This window comes from Manis javanica, chromosome 12 (assembly GCF_040802235.1).
Source record: "Manis javanica isolate MJ-LG chromosome 12, MJ_LKY, whole genome shotgun sequence".
NCBI lineage: Eukaryota > Metazoa > Chordata > Mammalia > Pholidota > Manidae > Manis > Manis javanica.
In genome coordinates, this window is record NC_133167.1 from 33,139,812 (window position 1) to 33,158,471 (window position 18,660).

General features: G+C 45.8%; 1 protein-coding gene and 1 long non-coding RNA gene across 2 annotated transcripts in view; one reads left to right on the plus strand and one right to left on the minus strand.

Moving 5' to 3' along the window:
* The window catches only part of LOC140844996 (uncharacterized), a 32,971-nt gene extending 31,011 nt beyond the window's left edge, over positions 1 to 1,960 (plus strand). The window contains exons 3-4 of the long non-coding RNA XR_012123613.1: positions 651 to 728; positions 1,650 to 1,960. This is a non-coding gene — a long non-coding RNA (uncharacterized lncRNA). The remainder of the gene's footprint in view (positions 1 to 650; positions 729 to 1,649) is intronic.
* LOC108391581 (aldehyde oxidase 2) overlaps positions 1 to 18,660 on the minus strand; it is a 73,728-nt gene that overhangs the window by 35,467 nt on the left and 19,601 nt on the right. Inside the window, exons 11-22 of the mRNA XM_017651224.3 lie at positions 16,826 to 16,977; positions 15,138 to 15,231; positions 12,982 to 13,091; positions 11,382 to 11,566; positions 10,616 to 10,799; positions 9,258 to 9,350; positions 7,994 to 8,163; positions 7,261 to 7,375; positions 5,610 to 5,732; positions 2,778 to 2,874; positions 2,194 to 2,318; positions 1,349 to 1,482 (exon numbers count right to left, since the gene is read on the minus strand). Of these exons, the coding sequence (XP_017506713.3) occupies positions 1,349 to 1,482; positions 2,194 to 2,318; positions 2,778 to 2,874; positions 5,610 to 5,732; positions 7,261 to 7,375; positions 7,994 to 8,163; positions 9,258 to 9,350; positions 10,616 to 10,799; positions 11,382 to 11,566; positions 12,982 to 13,091; positions 15,138 to 15,231; positions 16,826 to 16,977 (1,582 nt within the window). The remainder of the gene's footprint in view (positions 1 to 1,348; positions 1,483 to 2,193; positions 2,319 to 2,777; positions 2,875 to 5,609; positions 5,733 to 7,260; positions 7,376 to 7,993; positions 8,164 to 9,257; positions 9,351 to 10,615; positions 10,800 to 11,381; positions 11,567 to 12,981; positions 13,092 to 15,137; positions 15,232 to 16,825; positions 16,978 to 18,660) is intronic.

Here is an 18,660-nt window from a genome sequence, read left to right on the forward strand (position 1 = left end):
CATGCTGGTGAAAACACAGATACCTGAGTTACTAGCACCCAGATTCAATAGGTTAGGAAGGGATCCTAGGATTTGCATTTTTCTCAGTGGTTCTGCTGCAGGGGCCTTTAGGTATGTGCTGAAAACCGTCATTCTGGCTCAGGGTTTCCTTGTCTTCTGTAATGTCAAGAACAACTTGGAGCACCAGTTAAATGTACAGTTTCCGGAACTATCCCCTCATGATTCTGATTTATTGGGTCTGAGATGGGGAGGCAGAAATTTCCATGAGCCCAGCAGACACTTATTATCAAGTTTGGGAACACTGCTCTGGGGACCACTAAATGTATGGCAGCTGTGTGCTAAAGTAGGGTTGAAGCTTGAGGCACTGGTTCCCATAATTAGCTGCATAGTGGAACCACTGGGGAAATTTTAAAATAAACTCATGTTTGAGTCAGTGTGGGGGAGCCTCAGCATTGGGATTTAAATGCTCCCCAGATGATTTTAATGTGAAGGTATATTTCAGAAGTCTTAGAGGCACAGAGCCTGGTGGGAAAACGGAGAAGTTTTGATCCCTGGCTTGGTCCTTGGTGGGCGTGAATAGAGAGAGGTTCATTATGGACAAAACTTGGAGGTGGGATTCAGATGTTGCTATTTCCCACCTCTCATTGTAGAACAAGACACATACCATGCTTTGGGACCTGGCTTTAACTACACAGAAGTTGTCAAAGGATGTAGGATCCTTGAACTTGGTAGGTTGATTGGGGCTTCGACAAAGTGCCAAAGAAACAGCCAAAGAAAACGAAAAATGGAACAGAAAAGCCAGCACCATGAACAGCATGAGCAGCGGAGGAGCAGAGCTCTGGCTGAGGCTAGCACAGGCGCCCTCCCTGAGGATGTCATCTGTCTGCTCAGCACAGGTTGAAGAGCCAGTCCTTCCCGGGTGCAGGGAGGCAGGGGGCAGGAGCTTTTCTTTCCTCACCCCACCTTGGCTGCAGCTGAGAGTAGGAAGGAAAAGTGGGGGAACAGCCTCCCCCTTTGCACTTTGCTTCAGCAAGTGGCTTGCCCCAGCTCTAAATGGGTCACTTTCCCTGAAGCTCATGGACAGGGCAGCCCAACCCGGAGGTGTTGAATTAATAATACTATTTCTCCTTTTCATAGAAAATTAGCTTATTCAAAGTCCTTTGTACATCTGGATTTTCCAAAAACTATGCAGTGTGTATTATTATCTACAAGTATAAAGAAAAAGAGGAGGCTGAGTTACCTAAGGACACTCAGGTGGCTGTGACAGCAGCCCAAGTGACCTTCAGGCCACTGATTTGCCCTCAGCTCTGTACATTTTACACCCTCCTGTAGCCCCAAGTGCACTTACTTGATGGCGCCCACAGCTGCTATAGCCCCGAATACAGCTGGTCTTCCTACCTTCCCGCCAAAGCCCCCACCCACTCTTTTCACATGACAGGTGATCCTGTTGATGGGGATGTCTAAAGAAGAGGACACTGTTTTCTGTAAAAGTTGAATAATGGGAAAATTTTACAAGAGTGAAACGAAATGGCAAAGAAGGTTTTTTGTGTCCTGAAACACAAAATTCACTCATATCTACCTTCAGTAACTGAGTCTGAATCTGTCTTGGGGCCCTGTATTTAACTCATAAACATTGTTAATTTTCACAGAAGAGACTTCCTAGTGGAAAAATGGTATTTCCCAGAAGGGAAACTGTCAGAGTCCTGGATTCCTGTCAGAAGCTGGAATCCTAGCCACACGCCTAGGCCTGAAGTCCCAATGAGGTAAAGACCATCACACTCCTGACAGCCTAATTAAGAAGAACATGTGTTTGAGGCTAAAATCCAGAGCACTTTGTGACTGGAGAAATGAAAATGTTCTATAAAGTGATGTGTTTACCCCAAAGGTTATCTATGATGATTATTTTAGAGAAAAATCATGTACAGATAGACTTTAGTGTTATAATCCAATCACAGAGTTAAGCATGATGAAAATGAATGTCTTCCTTAAATCTGAAGTGACCGTGGCTGTTCTTTTATTTACTTGACAAGACCAGAAAAAATAAAAGGGTTCTGGGGTCTTAGCTGCTCTACTGATGTCCATTACTTGGAATCTAAGTTTCTGTAGGTGACATGGCTGCCAGATGAGGTTGTGGGATTGAAGCCCACGACAGAATCAGGAAGCTGGGGAGATGGAGGTGATCCTGGGCCTCACCTGCACATGTGTTGGATCCTGTGTCGACACATAAATGTCCAGTTCTTTGTCCTCTGTCTTAGGAATAACAAGCACTCTTTGTGTTTCCATGTAAAAATGTTCCTGTCCTCCAACGTGGACCTCTCCTGGGAAGTGCAAGCACAGGGAAATTGCTGAAGGGCTCTGCTAGGTCAGAAGCTCCATGCTGGGGCATGCAAAAGCAAGTAAGACGTAGGCTGGTCTGCCAGGAGTGGCCTTGCCCAAGGAACTGATGGATCAGGCATTTGTCGTGGTGACTGAGTGCCACCTGTTTCTGAGACTACAGTTGTGGAAAATGAGTGGAAGGTGCCAAGTTCCATTCCTTACTATGCCCTTGACTAATCAAAATCTTAGGACTTTTCCTCTATTTATTCTGTTCCTCCCTACTCCCCACCCCCAAAAGCAACGCACACACACACACCCCCCCCCCAAGAGGAAGAGATGTAACAGAAATTTGGCAAAGTGCCAAGATTTTAGAGCCTCGTCTAAGAAAAATCACATGCTCTTAATGTCTGCTTCAGAATGGAACTGTGCAAGGATTCTATTAAATATCCTGAGGCACTTACCTTCAACAATTTGGTCAACTTTTTCAAATGCCTCCTCAATGTTTCCTTGTTCAAGTTTTTTTTCAGGGCACAGGAATGAGTTGTGTTTTATGGCATCCTGGATACAGGAAAAAAACCCACAAAAGACAATGCTTTTTATTTCTCTTCCATTGGTAGTTTTTTCTTAATCAAAAGCCAGTAAACTCCTGAAAATCGCCATCTACTAGGACACAAGAAAGGAATCATATGAGCAAAGCAGTACTGGAGTAGTGGGCTCACTGCGGAGAGAGATGTCGGGGGCATGTTTTCTAGGTTGCAGGGAAAACCAACTTAAAGAAATGCTTAGAATTGAAATCTGGGGACACTATTATGGTCCAGGATGATAAATGCCCATTGCTCATTTTCAGTGTGGACCTAAGGGAACAGGTGATGGGGCCAAGTGCATATGGGTGAGGTTCTGGGTCCTCCCTTTTCCCCTCTTCCTGAAGAAAAAACTTGTGTAAAAGTAGGTAGCTCATGTACAAGAACCCCAACTCAGGGATCTGAAAGAACTGAGCCATGGGAAGGGACAAGGCTCAAGTCCTAATGCATCTCTGGGCAAGAAAGTCCAACAGATGTTGTAGGAAGTTCATTTCTTTGACTATTTGGCATATATCACAAGGGCCTTTCTAGCCCTTTCTTCTGTGTTTTCTTTTGGACAATAACATGAACTGACTCACATGAAGGCTGGAAGCCATCTCATTTTGAGGTTCTGCAGTTTGACTTGATCCTTGCTTGACCTTTAGGCTCGAGGTGAGTCTTCATACTTCAGAATGGCACCTGTCTTCTGCATTTTTATTCTCCGATAGTCTAAAATCCACTACTGTTCTTGCTAATGATCGTAATGATAATGAGAGCAACTAACATTTACTGCTGTTTGCTTTGTGTCAAGCATTGCACATGTACAGTGTATTATGTGCCTTTTTACATTACTTCCATTATGATCTCCATTGTCCAGATGAAAAAACTGGGCTTAGAGAGTTTTAAATCACTTTCTTAAAATAAGCCATGGAGGCAGCTTTCAAGCTCAAACTTAATTTTCAGGAACATCTGGCCTAATGAGTACCTGATGCCTCAAAGCAGCAAAAAATGTACAATATAATGGGCTCTTTCATTTCCTGCTACATTAAGGTTTCCATAAGTCACACAGTTCATGTAGGAGTATGTTTATTGCCATTCTGTAAGTGTGTCATAAGATGGTATAAGCTTATTGAAATATATGCTGTATTTAGTGAGCACTGTGTTCCAAGCACTGTTCTAAGTGCTTCACACATAATAACTCATTTAGTCTTCTGACACCTTCATGAAGTAGTTACTATTATTACCCCCATTTTAAAGATGGGGAGACCATGGCACAGAGAGGTTAACTAACTTGCCTAAGGTTACACAGCTAGTAAGTAGAGCAGACAGGATTCAAACCCAGCAGTTTGGTTCTAGAACCTATGCTTTTAGCCACTACCCTTCATTGCCTTTCATATATATATATAATCATTTAAATGAATGAATGACTGGATGGATGAATAACTAGTGGTATATATAATGTTTTGTTACCTGCTTTTGTTCACAAATAATTTTTTTGTTGACTCTGAACAGTTCAGAGGGAACTTTAGATCTCTATCCATACTGAGTTCCAGGATATTGCTTGGGTGTGTCTTCTGAGTGCTATTTTCCCCTTGAGGAAATGGGATTAGAATTGAAATTTCAAACCCTGATATTAGGATCCTTGCACAACCCAATGAAGGAGAGTGAGCCAATAAAAATGGGCTGGGTTTCTTGCAGACTCAGCAAAATGGGAATTTGGAATAGAACTGATTTGGTTTAGAAAGGTCAAGAAACAAGACCTTTGAATATCGAGCAAGTTGTACCTTTTAGGCACTTTAAAAAATATCAAGTGGTTCACCAGGGCCTTTGAAAAATTTTAATTTTCTGTCACAAGCACACAATATAGCTTTTCTCAACTCACTTACTCTGAACTTGTCCCTTATTGAGGTAGAACCTGCAAACCCCAGTCCACATCTGAATTTTCTACTCTAATTTCATTCTTTCTGTTTGGGAAATTGTGTTTGCATCCCATCATCTACATCCAGAAATGAGAGCAGCAATTTCTGTGGAATTCCATCATGAAAGTCCTACTGCTTTTGGGCTTCACCTTGAAAACATGATTGCTCTCCATATCCATTCTCATCATTTTTCTCAAGTAATAGAATCAATAATTTTTAGTGGACACACGGCCACCTGGAATACAGTCTACATTTCCCAGCAGCCCTTGCAGTTAAGTGTGGCATGTGACTAGATTCTAACCAATCAAATGTGGGAAGGTATGTGCAATATCTAGGAAGTGTTCTTAAAGGGAGGGGACATGCCCTTCTTCATCATCTCATTCTCTCTGCTGTCTGGAATGTGGACTTAATGGCCAGAGTGTCAGTGGCCAATGTGGACCAAAGTGTGACCTGGATAATGGAAACCATGGATGCCAGATAGAAGGAGCCTAGATCCCTGACACATAGAACCCCATGTAAGCCATGGATTGCCCATTTATAGACTTTTGAATGTGAGAGAGAAAGAAACTTCTATTCTGTTTTTTCTTCTTTATTTTCCCGTTTCTTGGTGTGAAAGTTAATTTCAGTTCCATACAAGTTTCAGTTCATACAACTCATACATATATTTCAATTCATCACAGAGAAAGCTGATATTTCTAGAGCAAGCCAATGACTGAAAAAAATGAGACCCCTGAATTAGTCTTGTATTAAGAAATGTACAAAGATACTTTTGATTCTACACATTTCACAGGAGCAACTGGTCAACCCTGCTTACCTCGATGGTGAAGATTACGGGCTCCAGATCTTCATAGGTGATCTTTATCTTTTCAATTGCATGCTTTGCCTGTGCATCTGTCTCTGCAATCACAGCACAGATGATCTGGCCCACACAAAGTACCTGTGGAAAGTACATGCATGAAACAGGTAGAAAGTTCTGGGTAGAAGTAGTCTTAGCTCAACCTTACTAGTGGCTGGTGTCTTGATCATCATTGTTGAGTAATAATGACCACACTGGAGTCATATTCAACTATAAATGCTTGGCTAAAAAATTTAGAAAATTTTTAATTAAAAAATAATTTAAATGATACAGATAGTTCCATTGACCAGTTTATTCAATGAATGTAAGCCGCAGAGTGGGTGTGAGATTGGCCATGACATGAATCTGCTGTGTCCTCTGTTAAGTCTGGTTCACATGTATCAACTTCATAGTGTCATTTTAGGGTTTAAAGGTAGAAAAGTATTTTTTGTACAATGTGATTTCTATTATGAACTGAATGGTGTCTCTTCCCACCTTAACCCCAACTCAGATGTTGAAGCTCTAACTCCAATGGGACTGTATTTGGAAATAGGGCCTTTAAAGAGGTAATTAAAGTTAAATGAGGTGATAAGAATGGAGATCTAATCCAATATGACTGTTGTCCTTATAAGAAGAGGAAGAGATACCAGGAGGCTCATATACAGAGAAAAGGTCATTTGAGGACACAGGGAGATGATGGTCACCTGCAAGCTAGTGAGAGAGGCCTCGGGAGAAACCAGGCCTGCCAACACCTTCACCTTGGATTTCCAGCCTCAGAACTGTAAGAAAATAAATTTCTGCTTTTTAAGTCACTGGTCTGTGATATTTTGTTATGATAGCCCAACAGATAATATAGCTCCTAAATAATAGCCAACCTCTTTGGAGTTCAGCCACAAGAACAGTGATTTGTTCCATGGTTGGAGAAGAAAAGTCTGTATGGGACTCATTGAGATGTGATGGTAAGAGCTAACACCTACTGAGAGGCTTCATACTCCAGCACTGTGTATGCACTAACTTACTTAAATCTCACAAGGATACAATGAGTTTGCTGCTATGATTATTTCCATTTACAAACACTGATACCTCAGAGCACATAACTGGTAAGTGGTAGAACTGGAGCACAAACAAGGTAGTCTGACTCAAAGCAAGTAGTCAATGAATGATTATAGAATTACATCAGAAGGTCAAGGATAGCAAGAGCCATTTTATTAAAAATGGAGTGCGTGAAGGCAAGTGGGAGGTAGGGGTTGGGGCAGTGCAGGGTGGGGGCTTGGTCCAGGAAGAGAGAAAGTTCAGTATAAATATAGGGAGTGACTGTATTTTTTATATTCTCTAGTTCTTTCTAGGGTTTTCTATCCTGATGTATGTCAGTTCTTGCATTTATTCTTCAGATGAAGGTAAGTTGCCTCAAGAGCACACAGGGGAAAACTAGGACCTGTTTTTCTGTAATAAATTTCCTATTTGCTATGTTATTTTATGACTCCAGAAGAGTAAGTCTGTATGAAAAAAGATGTTAGGGGGAGAGAGAAACTGGAAGAATAGGCACTTGTACCCTCAGCAGCAGAGAGGGCTGGAGGCGGTACCTTGGTGATCTTCTGCACAGAGTCATGTGGGAGGGCATGTTCTGTACCTCATCTACAGCCAGCAGTCTGTCGTCTTCAGCACCATTGGTGCCTGGAATGTCGTTGGCTGTTATCACATCAACCACCCCGGGTTGGTCAAGGGCCTCAGATGAATCAATTGATCTGAAAAAAGAGAAATATTTCAAAAGAAGAAATTAGCAAGCTTTGGGGATCCCAAACCTGGGTGGGGGATACAGCACGGTTGAAAGTAAAAATACATAACAACTGGTCCAGCTTAGGCCCAGACCAATCAGAGGTGACCTGCCGCAGAGTAGGGCACAGGAGACCCCCTAACTGGGCTGCGGGTAACATTTTTAGCTGCTTGGGAGGGGAACTGGGGTGGGGGAGGGGCCAGTGGGCTGTGGCAAGGGTACTTTAGGAAACTTAGGACAGTGGCCATTTACCATTGAATAATGAAGTATTTCAGTGTTTTATCAGCAGCTGACAATCAGCCCTATTCAGTTACTCCTTTGAGCCAGGAATAAGGCTGCAGCATGGTGATGAGGTGTTGTGAGGTAGGAATGGAAGAAAAGGGCCTGTAACTATGATTTTTATTCTTTCTTTCATGATGGCCACTTTTAGATCCTCTCTCTTTCTCCTCCTGGGCTGGTGACCTTTTCTTTATTTTTTCCATTTTAGGTTCTTTGGGTTTAGAACATTGCAGGAGAATTAATACATTCCTCTGAGGGAATCCCCAGATATGTTTTGAAAAGACTTTTTGAAGGCTTTTCATTTACTTACATGATTTTTGCATGGGCTCTGGTACTGGTCACCAAAGCCATAGAAAGCTCTCTGTCCACCATGGGGATGTCATCACAAAATACAGCTTCACCTGTGGCATGTTTAATACCTGACAGGTGCATGATGGGACGTCCAACTGGATCTTGGAGGGGCTGGTGAGAATCCACACTCTACAGAGGAGACAAAGTTTCCCTGGAAAACTTAAATCTTCAGCTGTGGTCTGGCCAGTTAACAACACTCATGACTCAGGACTGAGAAATCAACAGTCACCCTTGGGCACAAACACTGGAATGGGTCAGATGGTGAGTGTGTCACTGAGTGATTTGACTGGCCCAGGGATTGTCATTTCAGTTATGTGGCAATGCCTTAGACAGGGCCAAATTTTTGGCAAAATTGCAAATTAGGTGAAAGGGCTCCCAGGCTTCCCCTTCTGGCATCTTCTTTCCCAAATGGTGTCCCTGCATCTCTTCTTCTGGAATCCAGAGGGTCTCCCTGTCCTGCTTTTGTTATCTTTCTAATGGTCAACCTGCTCACATATGATGTGATCGTAATGATGAGGCCTAAAGTGGTATAATCCTCAAGGGTGGGGACCAGAGTCTAAGTCAAAAGCCTGAATATCAGCCTGAGTAGGGCCTCTGGTGGAGGAAATGGAGCAAAAGGCAGTGGTGTCCACTCAGATCTGCACTCAGGTGCCTAGGCTGCTCCTGAAAGTGGCACAAAAACATCACTGGGAGTATAAGGAGGTGGAGGAAGTGATTATTCAAGGAAGATTTCATGGAAGATGTGTGTGTGGTGTGTGTGTGGAGATGGGATGGAGGGTGGGATAGTGCTCTAATAGATAAATACAGATACTTTCTAAATTGTCCTTCAGGAAGGGTGTTTTCAGTTACTTTCAGGGCTCTTGTTTTGCTGACTGGAGATTAAACATTTGCCATAAGGGCTGAAGGCTGAACCTTACTATTCTCCCGCTCTGTCCTTCCTCCACATCTGGCTTAGCTGCTTGTCAAACAAATGCCCAAAGATCATCAGTTTGAAGAGACTATCAATTAGTCAGATGGTTAAACTGCTCTAGGTTGGCTCAGCCTTGAGTGCAAATCTTTAGCAGTAAGTAAGAATCTTCATGTCTTGTCCTAAACAAAGGGCCAGGGTGCTAGCAAAATCTACCAAATCAGAACTAAAAATCTCAACTCTGAAGTGCTTGCACATTTGCACAGCTATAGCTTATTTCTTAGTTTCTAGACTCCATTAAAATAAACTCACTGACCTGGTACCTCTGGACTCCCTGGGGTACTGTGACCGTGAAATCTTCTACTGCACTTAGGAATCCATCTGAAATTTCAGGGTAATGACGGCTGTCCTGAGAGATGATTCAAAACCATAAAGATAAGCTGATTAGCCTATGACGCAGCTGGGCTTTGACTTACATGAAAATGACTTGGCTACAGTATCTGACAAATTACAAGGCTGGGGGAACCTGGATAACCAAAATTCACATCCCCTCCCATGAGTTCTCTTTTTATGAATGTTTCTTGCCCTCCATCCCTTTGCACATTATGAGGTACAGGACTGACTGGTTTGAATCTGATCCTCTAGTCACCCTGAGGAGGGAGAGGTCTGTTAGTGAGCTGAGTAGAGGCAGGAAGAGAAGCAAGAAAATTTGGGGCTGAATAAGGCATTCAGAAAGAGCTGGCATTCATTGTACACAGAAGAGCCCAAATCCTGATTGTTTTTCTCAGCAACTCAGGTTTTCTGGGAGAGCAGCAAAATTGGAAAAGCTCTCTGGTGTCGCTGAAACACATCAAGTGTCTTGATTCAGAAATTAAACAGCAGCAAGGCTTATCCTGGTGAATGTGGTTGGTGAGGGTCTTCCTCTGAGTAAGTGATAATTAGGCGTTTTAAGGGTACATGCTTTTGGGGTGGGGTGTGATTGGGGAACAGGGGTTCAAGGTAGGGTGACAGTTGTAATCATGGTGGGGGAAGAAAGAGAGAGAGTTTGCTTTGCCTAACTTATTCCAGAAGTTTACAACCAGAAAATGTAGAATGTCAGTTAACATTAGAAACTTAGTACAAATAAGTTTTAGTATCTTTGAAAAATAAAATTGTGCATTACATTTCAGATTGAATACAAAATTCTAGAATAGGCAAAACTAATCTCTAGTTCCCTGAAGCAGACCAGTGGTTTCCCTGGGGTTAGGGGCAGGAGGGCTGACTTTTCGGGGTGGAAATGCTCTGTATCTTGGCAGATGTGGTAGTTTCTTGGGTTTACATGTTTGTCAAAACTCACTGAATTTAAATTAGGTACATTGTACTGTATGTAATTATACTTCAATAAAGTTGATCTTAAAAGAAAAAAAATTTCACCTGAAGGCAGAGGCCTCCTTACTGTTTTGCTGCTCAGGGCACACAGGAAGCACTGCAGACAGAAGACAGTCTAGCATCCTAAGCCTCATATGGTAGCCCTTCAGGCTGATCCCAGAGGGAGGGATGGCTGGGAACAGACAAGGCCTGACCCAGAGGAGGTGACAGGTAACGGGGCAGACTGCCCACAAGACAGTTTGCAAAAGCAGTGGGAGAGCTGGGGGCTTATGGCTGCAAGCGGAGCATAAAAGCCAGAGCACTTACAGGCACAGTGAACAGCGTCAGGAGCTTCTTCAGCTCCTGCAGAACTTCGAGGTAGAATTTGAAAAGGAAGCTGACCACCAGAGTCCTCTTGAATTCCACCTTCCCACCTGGAGCCCAGCCAGGGAGGGAGACTTCATTTAGAAGCAGCCTGCAAGCCTCATCCAGCATCAGCTCGTTCCAGTGCCTGGTAGGGTTGGAAGCCAGAAGGAACCAGTTACAGGGTAGTCTCAGCAGTGTGGCATGTGCTAGATACTGGGTGGTAATGATTGAGAGACCCCACAGTCTCCTTTTAAGAGTTGGAAGGGAACTTAGAAATCATGTACCTGCTGCATTGCAACAAGAACCAAGTGTGTTTAAGAGCCAGAATGTGCTGGAAATAGGCATTATACACATAGACCATTAGAGCCATTTCCATTATGGACTGCACAGGACTCAGACTTGGATACACTGCCTTTCCTGAGGAAGAACGAGGGAACAGAGCAGAGGGAATGTAGGTGCCCTCGGGCGCTGCCTGGTGTGGTTTGCTGGCCTGTCGATGTGCACAAGAGAACGGGCTGGACGCAGGCCTGGGCTGTTTTGCTGTATCCCTCACCCAAGGAGTGGCTCCTAATTAATCAAAGTCAAAGAAGGTTTGATTCATTTAACAAAATTACAGAAAGAGCAAGTAATGACTCTACATTTAGGAGTCTCCATCTTCCTGAGGCTTTACCAACACTTGTTTTTTTTCACACCCAGTTTCACCCTCGGGTCCAGGGTCCTTGCTTACTTCCCTAGGAGCCGCCGGCAGGATGTATGTGCACTGATCGTGGCAGCTCCAACGCCTCCGTAGGCGATGTTCAGGTCCTCGATGGTGTCCGTGCCCTCCTTGAAGAGGACTCGCATGCCAGTGTTCACATCTGCCAAGGCATTTTGCTGGCACTGAGCCTGTCGGAAGGCTGACACAAATTCCCACTGTGGAGACAAAACCGTTTGGGTTTATTTGATATGCCAGAACTAAAAGCGTGGTTTCTGCTTCTAGGTGCTACTAATTAATCACTTAACTCAATCTAAAGAGAGACACAGAGGATACTTGGCACAATTAGAGGACAACTTGGCTGCCTTCTCGTTCAGAGTGAGAATGGTGTTCTCTTGAATGTCCGTCCCCAACTGCCCATGCTCTCAGGAAACAGGGATCACTGTGTACCTCTCCTCCGAGGCCAGGATGCCTCCACACGGAATGCCTGTGTCAGTTCCCTGTGATCTCATTGCCAGGTGCCATTCCCTTTAGTCTTCAGACACCTTTGTCCCCTGTCCCTGGTGAGGATGAAGGAGCCCTCCCAAAACAGGTGCTTTTAAATGTGATTTGTGTGAAGTGCAGGAGAGTTACCTAATTTCTTGGTTTGAAGAAACTATCACATTTCCACTTTGCAAAACTCATAATGGAGTTGAATAGAACCTTCCAACAGTGGACTAGGGAGTCTTGTATCAGGAGCAAGAGTCAGAAGGGTGATGGTTGTTTATTGACCCCTCGGCACCATGACTGCTGCTGTGCTGACATGGGGTCAAAGAGCTGGCCTGTGCCTCAGGTGTGTTTCCACGGTGTGCTCACCCAGGGGGCCATGTTTGAGTCAGCCTGTTCCTTTGTGTAGGGCCTTTACACAGACACACATTTGACTGGGAATACATTTCAAAGTTTCCATTCAAAAGGAAAAATAAATGAAGATTGCACATGACTGAAAGCATGACTTAATATGAGACGTCTTGCATAACCAAGCAGACTCCTGGCTTTTAGTCATTGTGTGTGTGTGTGTGTGTGTGTGTGTGTGTGCGTGTGTGTCATATTGCTTCTCTCTGGGAACACTGTCCTCTTGGATTCAGGTATAGGTTTGAGGGGAGGCCCAGGCAACAGGGAGTGAGGACAGAGGGCCCCCTCTAGATGGTTATCCCACCATCTGGGTGACCACATCAACCCCAGGAAACATCTGGAAGCCCTCACGTTCCTATGAACTATGTGGTTGGCAGAAGTGGGGAGTGAGGAGGCCTGGTCTCAGCCTCCATTTCCTTGTAGGTCAGGCAGAGAAGCTCATTCCACAGCCAGAGCTGTAATTTCTGCCATCCAGAGTTGGTCAGCTGGTACAAGGGGACACAGAAGCCATGCCTGCAGGAGGCCCCACCCCACAGCTGAAACAACAGCCCCAGATCCACACCCGGAGCCACTTGCTCAAGGGTGTCTGAGGGCTTTGGTGCTGGGCCAGTCCGCAGTGGGCAGGAAGCAGGCCCAGGGCAGAGTTATTTCCCTGTCATCTGTTTGCAGATTTCTGAAGATGACTGGACTTGGTTATGAAAAGGGAAAAACAACTCACAAAAAATGACTAGCGGGTTCTTACCTTTTGAGAGTGAGGGATATACACAGATTCCAAAATCTCCTCTGGCTTAAGATCTGCACTTGCCAACCCAGCAAGAAAATGTTGGTTTAGAGGAATCTGCCGTGTGCCTTCTGTTGGAGAAGTGACATGTCTGCACAGTTGCAACAAGGACTTGGAGATTACTCTGTACTCTTAAATGTCAGCCACAAAGAAAAGGTCACCTTCCTGTGCACCCAGTGAGGCAGAGGTTTGCGTGCATGACAGTCCAGGGCTCCATGTTCCCCTTCACAAGGAGGGGCAGCAGCAGCCTTCTTACATCTACTCTTCTCAGCGCAGGTGCTCTGCGACCCTGGGCTCTTCCCCCTCCAGCGCCTGCCGGGCCTGTGCGGTTTTCATCTTTCCGCAGAGGCTGGCTAGCTAAATCTAACTCATCCAGTGCTATGGCCAGTCCACTGGGTACAGGTGTGACCTGTGTAGAGAGGGTTTGTCCCTGCTGTCACCAGCGCTCTGATCACGGGGTTTGCTCTCTGTTCACACTGCTGTGCTGGCTCCTATGATGATTTCTACACCATTAAAGCAAAGCGAACCATCTGCAAAACATCCCTTAAGCCCAACTGTTACCGCTTAGTGGACAGAGCAGGCCTACTGGCTTAAAAAACATGGTTGTGGCTCCACAGAAAGAGTGGTGAGGAAGTTCAGGTACAACCCAGTAAATCTGACATGGGTTAAAGTCCTGGCATAAGTGGCAATGTACTGATTGGAACAAGGTGTAGTCAAGAGTCTACTATATCCCAAGGAGGCCTGGTGACCCCTCCTGGCCCTCCTTGAGGCTGGATCAGGATGCTCATCTGCTGGCCTTGCTGGAGCCTGGGCCCACTCAGTGTGGAGGCTTTGTCAGAGCTGGGAACGCAGAGACTTTAAGCTGAAGGAAATATCTAACACCCACTGCTACTCTTACTACTACTACTGTTACTATTACTAATGTAGCAGAAGGCCCTGCATGGCGGCCAGGCTGTCCTGATGCCCCAGAGTCTTGGCTTCCTCTTTCTTGGCCTTTGGGAGGTCATGCTAGGGTCATGCTGGACCACAAGCCTGGAGGACTCAGCAATGTGGCTGGGGGCGCCAGGCAGTGGGGAAGTCTTCCCTCTTCTCCATCCTGGGCAAGCCCCAGGCAAAGCTGAATAGGGTCCTGAGAGTTTCTCCTTTGCCACCTTGTCTCTCAGCACTACGACCTCCCAGCAGTAGGGATGGGACTGTGCCAGCCAACAAAGCTCTCAGGAGAGTTACGGCAACAGCGATAGAATTTCTGGCTGGGCACACCCCTGAAGTTCACGTGCAGGTCGGATTGTGATTGTTCCCCTTGCATTCTGGTGCCTGGGCCTGTGTCAGCCCGCAAGAGGGTAAAGGACTGCTGCTGAGAGGAAGAGACAGAGGGAGTGGGTGTCCAGTGGGCTGTGGGGGCCGGGGGAGAAGCCAGGGCAAGTGGGAGGTAGAGCCCTGGGAGGCAGCCTGATGGAGAGGAGGCAGGCACACCCTGATGGAGACGAGGGGCACACAGTCAGACTGTGGGTCCCTCCCCGACCCCGCTATACAAATGAGCCCATGTGAGTTGTTGGAGTGGACATGGGGTGTAAGTGTCCAGCACAGCCTGACACACAGCTTCTGCCCAGTCAGGGGAGTGTCAGGGTCCTTGGGGCAGTCGGAGGCACTGAGTGCCCAGCACCACTGGGAAGACTAAGGACGTGTAGTGCAGAGCAGCCCAAGGGAATAGCCCTCTGGCCAGCATGTGAAGTTAATCACTGCCTTTCTCCTGCTCCCAGGGGGCCCACCATGTGGGCCGTGTGTCCCCACCAGGCTTGCGGCGTCTCCCACGGAAGTGTAGGCAGGGGTATGAGGAGGAGGTAGCAGGCCTTAGGCCTGACAGCCCCCGCGCGCTGCCCCAGCTGACCCAGGTAAATGAGCTGTGGTGGGGCTGGGGGTTATGTATGTACGGGCTTCGGTGCCAGAAGGAAGCACTGGCCACCCCCTTGCATCTGTGCGCCCTCCCCCAGGGGCCTGAGCTCCCCATAGTGGATTGAGAGCCAGAGACTTCAGCTCTGGGCTCTGACTTATAGCAATTCCTTGAAAAAAACAAAAAAGTCTTTAAGTGCTGTTCAGCAACTTCTGAGGCAGCTTACCTTCTGATATCACATTGAGGGTAGTGTTGCCCACCGCCAGAATTGGATTCAGATCTGAATAGCAATGCCGGCTTATAATATGGCCCCCTAAGGACTAAAGAGAAAGAGTTTCAACCTGGGTCATTGTTCCCCGAATCCCAAGCCTGCAGGCAACTACTTGTGGCTCTCTGGTGGTGAAAGGGTCAAGAGGAGTCTTGGTCTCCTCGGCAGAGGGGACTCAGTTCAGACTGTCCGGGGGAGGCCCCGTTACCCACTCCTTGGGATGAGGAGAGGCCTTGATGGTAACTGGCACTCATTTAGCACTTGGTATGTTCCACCTGCTATCTAACCTCTTCACACACATTTACTCACTTACTCCTTTCAACAGCTCAGTGAGACTGATGTCTTTATCTGCATTTTACTGATGAAGACACCGGGGGAATAGAGAAATTATGAAACTTGACCAAGGTCTCCCAGCTAGGAAAGGGCAGGACTGCAATTTGAACCCAAGCAGTGAGGCTCAGTGGCCAATGCTGACCTAGCCCCTACTCAACCTTGGTTACAGCACAGGCGGCCATGGTTCTGTCATCCTGTCTTGGGTACACAGGGTCTCTGCCTCATCTCACATGGCCTCTGAAATCACGTGGGCTGTGCTGGGGTTCTGAGTATCTACACTATTCAGACAGAGTTGCATTTTTCCTCTTCTTGGGAGACCTCACTGGGATCTGGATGCACTGGTAGCATCTTAGAACTTGGGAGGGAAATGACTGGTCATTCAACTCAGTACTATCCTCCCCCTATAGTGATGAAATCTGCAGTGACTGCCTGGGTTGCCGTGATCCGGGCCATCACAGGGGTGAGGTCAGGGAGCCCCTTTCCTCTATGAACAGTTGGATTTGAAAGCTCTTGTTTCCACTGAGCTGAGATCTGCCTCCTTGGACTCTCATGTATCAGTCATACTTATATTTTTTTGCTATCATGTGAAATAAATCACACCTGTCTGTAGGAGTCCATAAATATTTGAAGGTAGCTCTCATGATCTGACTGTTCCCACCCTCACCATCCCTTTTTCTGATGTGGTTTCCCACCCCTCATTCTCTTGCCATCATTTACCTGCCAGGTTCCGGGGTGTCAGTCAGAGCTCTTGACAGGGAGAGAGGACATTTTGGAATCACTTGAAGAGCTTTTTCAAAGGGAACATATCCTTCCCTGATTGCCATATCCCAAGAATTTCTAATACACCATTTGGGGTACTTAGGAGAGGGAGTATGTGTATTTTGAAAACCTAACTATGTCTCTTTTGCTTTCTTCAGAGGTCAAAAATAACCAAACATTAAAGTATGCCTCCCCAGATCTGAGCATTATTCTTCAGCTGTGGTCAGTAGTTTACCCTCCTTTTAGGCACTATATTTCTCTTAATGCAGCCTAAGACTAAATTAGGTACTTTGACAGTGTTATCATGAAATTAGCAAAATCATGATGTCTTTTCCTCACTTATATGGCTACTTAGCTATTGTATTGAACTTAGACTCCTCTTTTAAATGTGCTATTAAATAATGTTTGTTAAATATTAAGTATTGATTTACTATGCCCGTGGTTTCAATCTGCTAAGACCCTTTTGCATACTGATTCTGCAATACTTATTTCAACATTTCAGTGAGATTAAGAAATAGGTGCGGTGTGTCCAGGGATTGGACTGGGGAACGTACTGCCATGTTCCGGATCTGCTGGCCTGCCAGACTCTTCAGGTGCTTCAGGAGGGCTTGGTATGTCTGAGTTTTCTCCTCTGAGAGCTTGGAAACCATCTCAGTTAAGATGTCCTTCACTTGGGCCAGACTGCAGCCAGCACCTATTGTCAGTCCTGGAAAGCAAATTGTTTTTATAGGTGACCTTTTACTCTATATACCCAGATCCTTATTAATAGGGAAGAAATCAGAAACAAAAAGATGTTGTTATTATTATTATTATTATTTTGCTTTAATGTCAGAAGCATCACACAGGCCAGCATGACCATCTCTGATCTGACATATGTAGAAAAAGGGCATTTGGTATGTTCCACTTGCTATCTAACAGGAAGGTAAAGTGCTGCTCTCTTGCCTGAGTCCTCATAAGTACAGATTGAAACTCAGGTTGAAGCCCGACAATCCCTTATGGGGCTTTCATTTGATTGTTTCTATTGCTCACATTGCCCCCTCACTTTCTGCTAGGTGTGACACAGCTGACTGAGAATATTCTATCTATCAACTTCTATTCATATTTTTTTTCCATCTTTGGGTCACGAAACTTAGCTTGTATTCCAGTAGAGTTGGAAAGAGCCCTAACTTCGATTCTCAGAATGTGGGTTTTGTTTTAACTCCATGTTTCTCAGAGTTTATGGGTTTGCGGGATAAAGATAAAGCATGGATTTTCCGGAGCATTTACTAACTGAAGATTTTGAGGAAAGACATGTATACTGAGCTGAACATGTACGTGATATGGATTAACATGAAAAATTGAAACAAACACAGCCATCAGGGCAATTTATTTCGAGGAGGTGCTGGTGGGGTGGGGTGCACCTCTGGCTCCAGCGTACTCTCCAGCAGGTCCCTTTACTCTTTTGTTCGGGAAGTTTGAGGATCCTGGGAAATGTTCCTGGAGACCACTAGAGGGTGCTCACACTTCAATTTTAAAAGGCTCTGAGGCATGTGCTTTGTTTCCTCCGGTTCATAATCTGGCTCTACCTGCAAAGTCCAAATTGAGCGGTCTATTCAAACAGCCCCTTGGACGGGCTGAGGAGTGAGCCTGCGGGACGGGCAACAGCAGTAGCAGAGAGCTCTGAATTGGAAGTGGGAGATGTGTGGCTTGGTGACTTGGCCACCAGCCGGTTTGGGGGCCTTGGGCAAGCCCACTCTTACTTTTGCATCTTGTCTTCCTCATTTTTAAAATGAGGGATTGGTGCTCCATGGAAGATTTTGAATTATGCCCCGGGGACCTTCTCAGGGCAGACATGGAGGCCTCAGTGATGGGGGGCTGGATGTCCTCTTTCAAGCAGTGACTTCTTTTCATTTACTTAAGATTTGCTTGAGGACAGGGTTGTGGGGTGAAGGGACGTTTGAAAACCATGGGTTAATCCTTCATGGGCTGAAATGGGGGAAGGGTTTCCCTGTTGTAAACTTCTGCTCACACTGACTGTATTCCCAATCCTGCTGTTACTGTTCCATCGTTTTCTTCTTCTGCTAACACCAAGATTTAAGGTAGACCTAAGCTCATTCCCCTCATGTTCTGTGTGGCATTCCGGTGTGCAGCCCGGATTGTTCCAAGGAAGAAGCTCTGAGGCCACGGTGCCCCGGCAAAGCCAGGAAGGGCCCCTTCCCCTGCAAATGGGTGGGGTGGGGCCAAGCTTGCTGGTCTGCAGCACAGTCAAGTTTGGCTGATGGTGGGTAGAGGCTAAGAGGGTGGGAATCCTGGATGCAGTGATACAGCCAGGGTTGGTCCCCTCCCCTGCCCACTACGGACCACAAACACACAGTGGCCTATAAGTCGATCTTGACTACAGCTTTCCGTT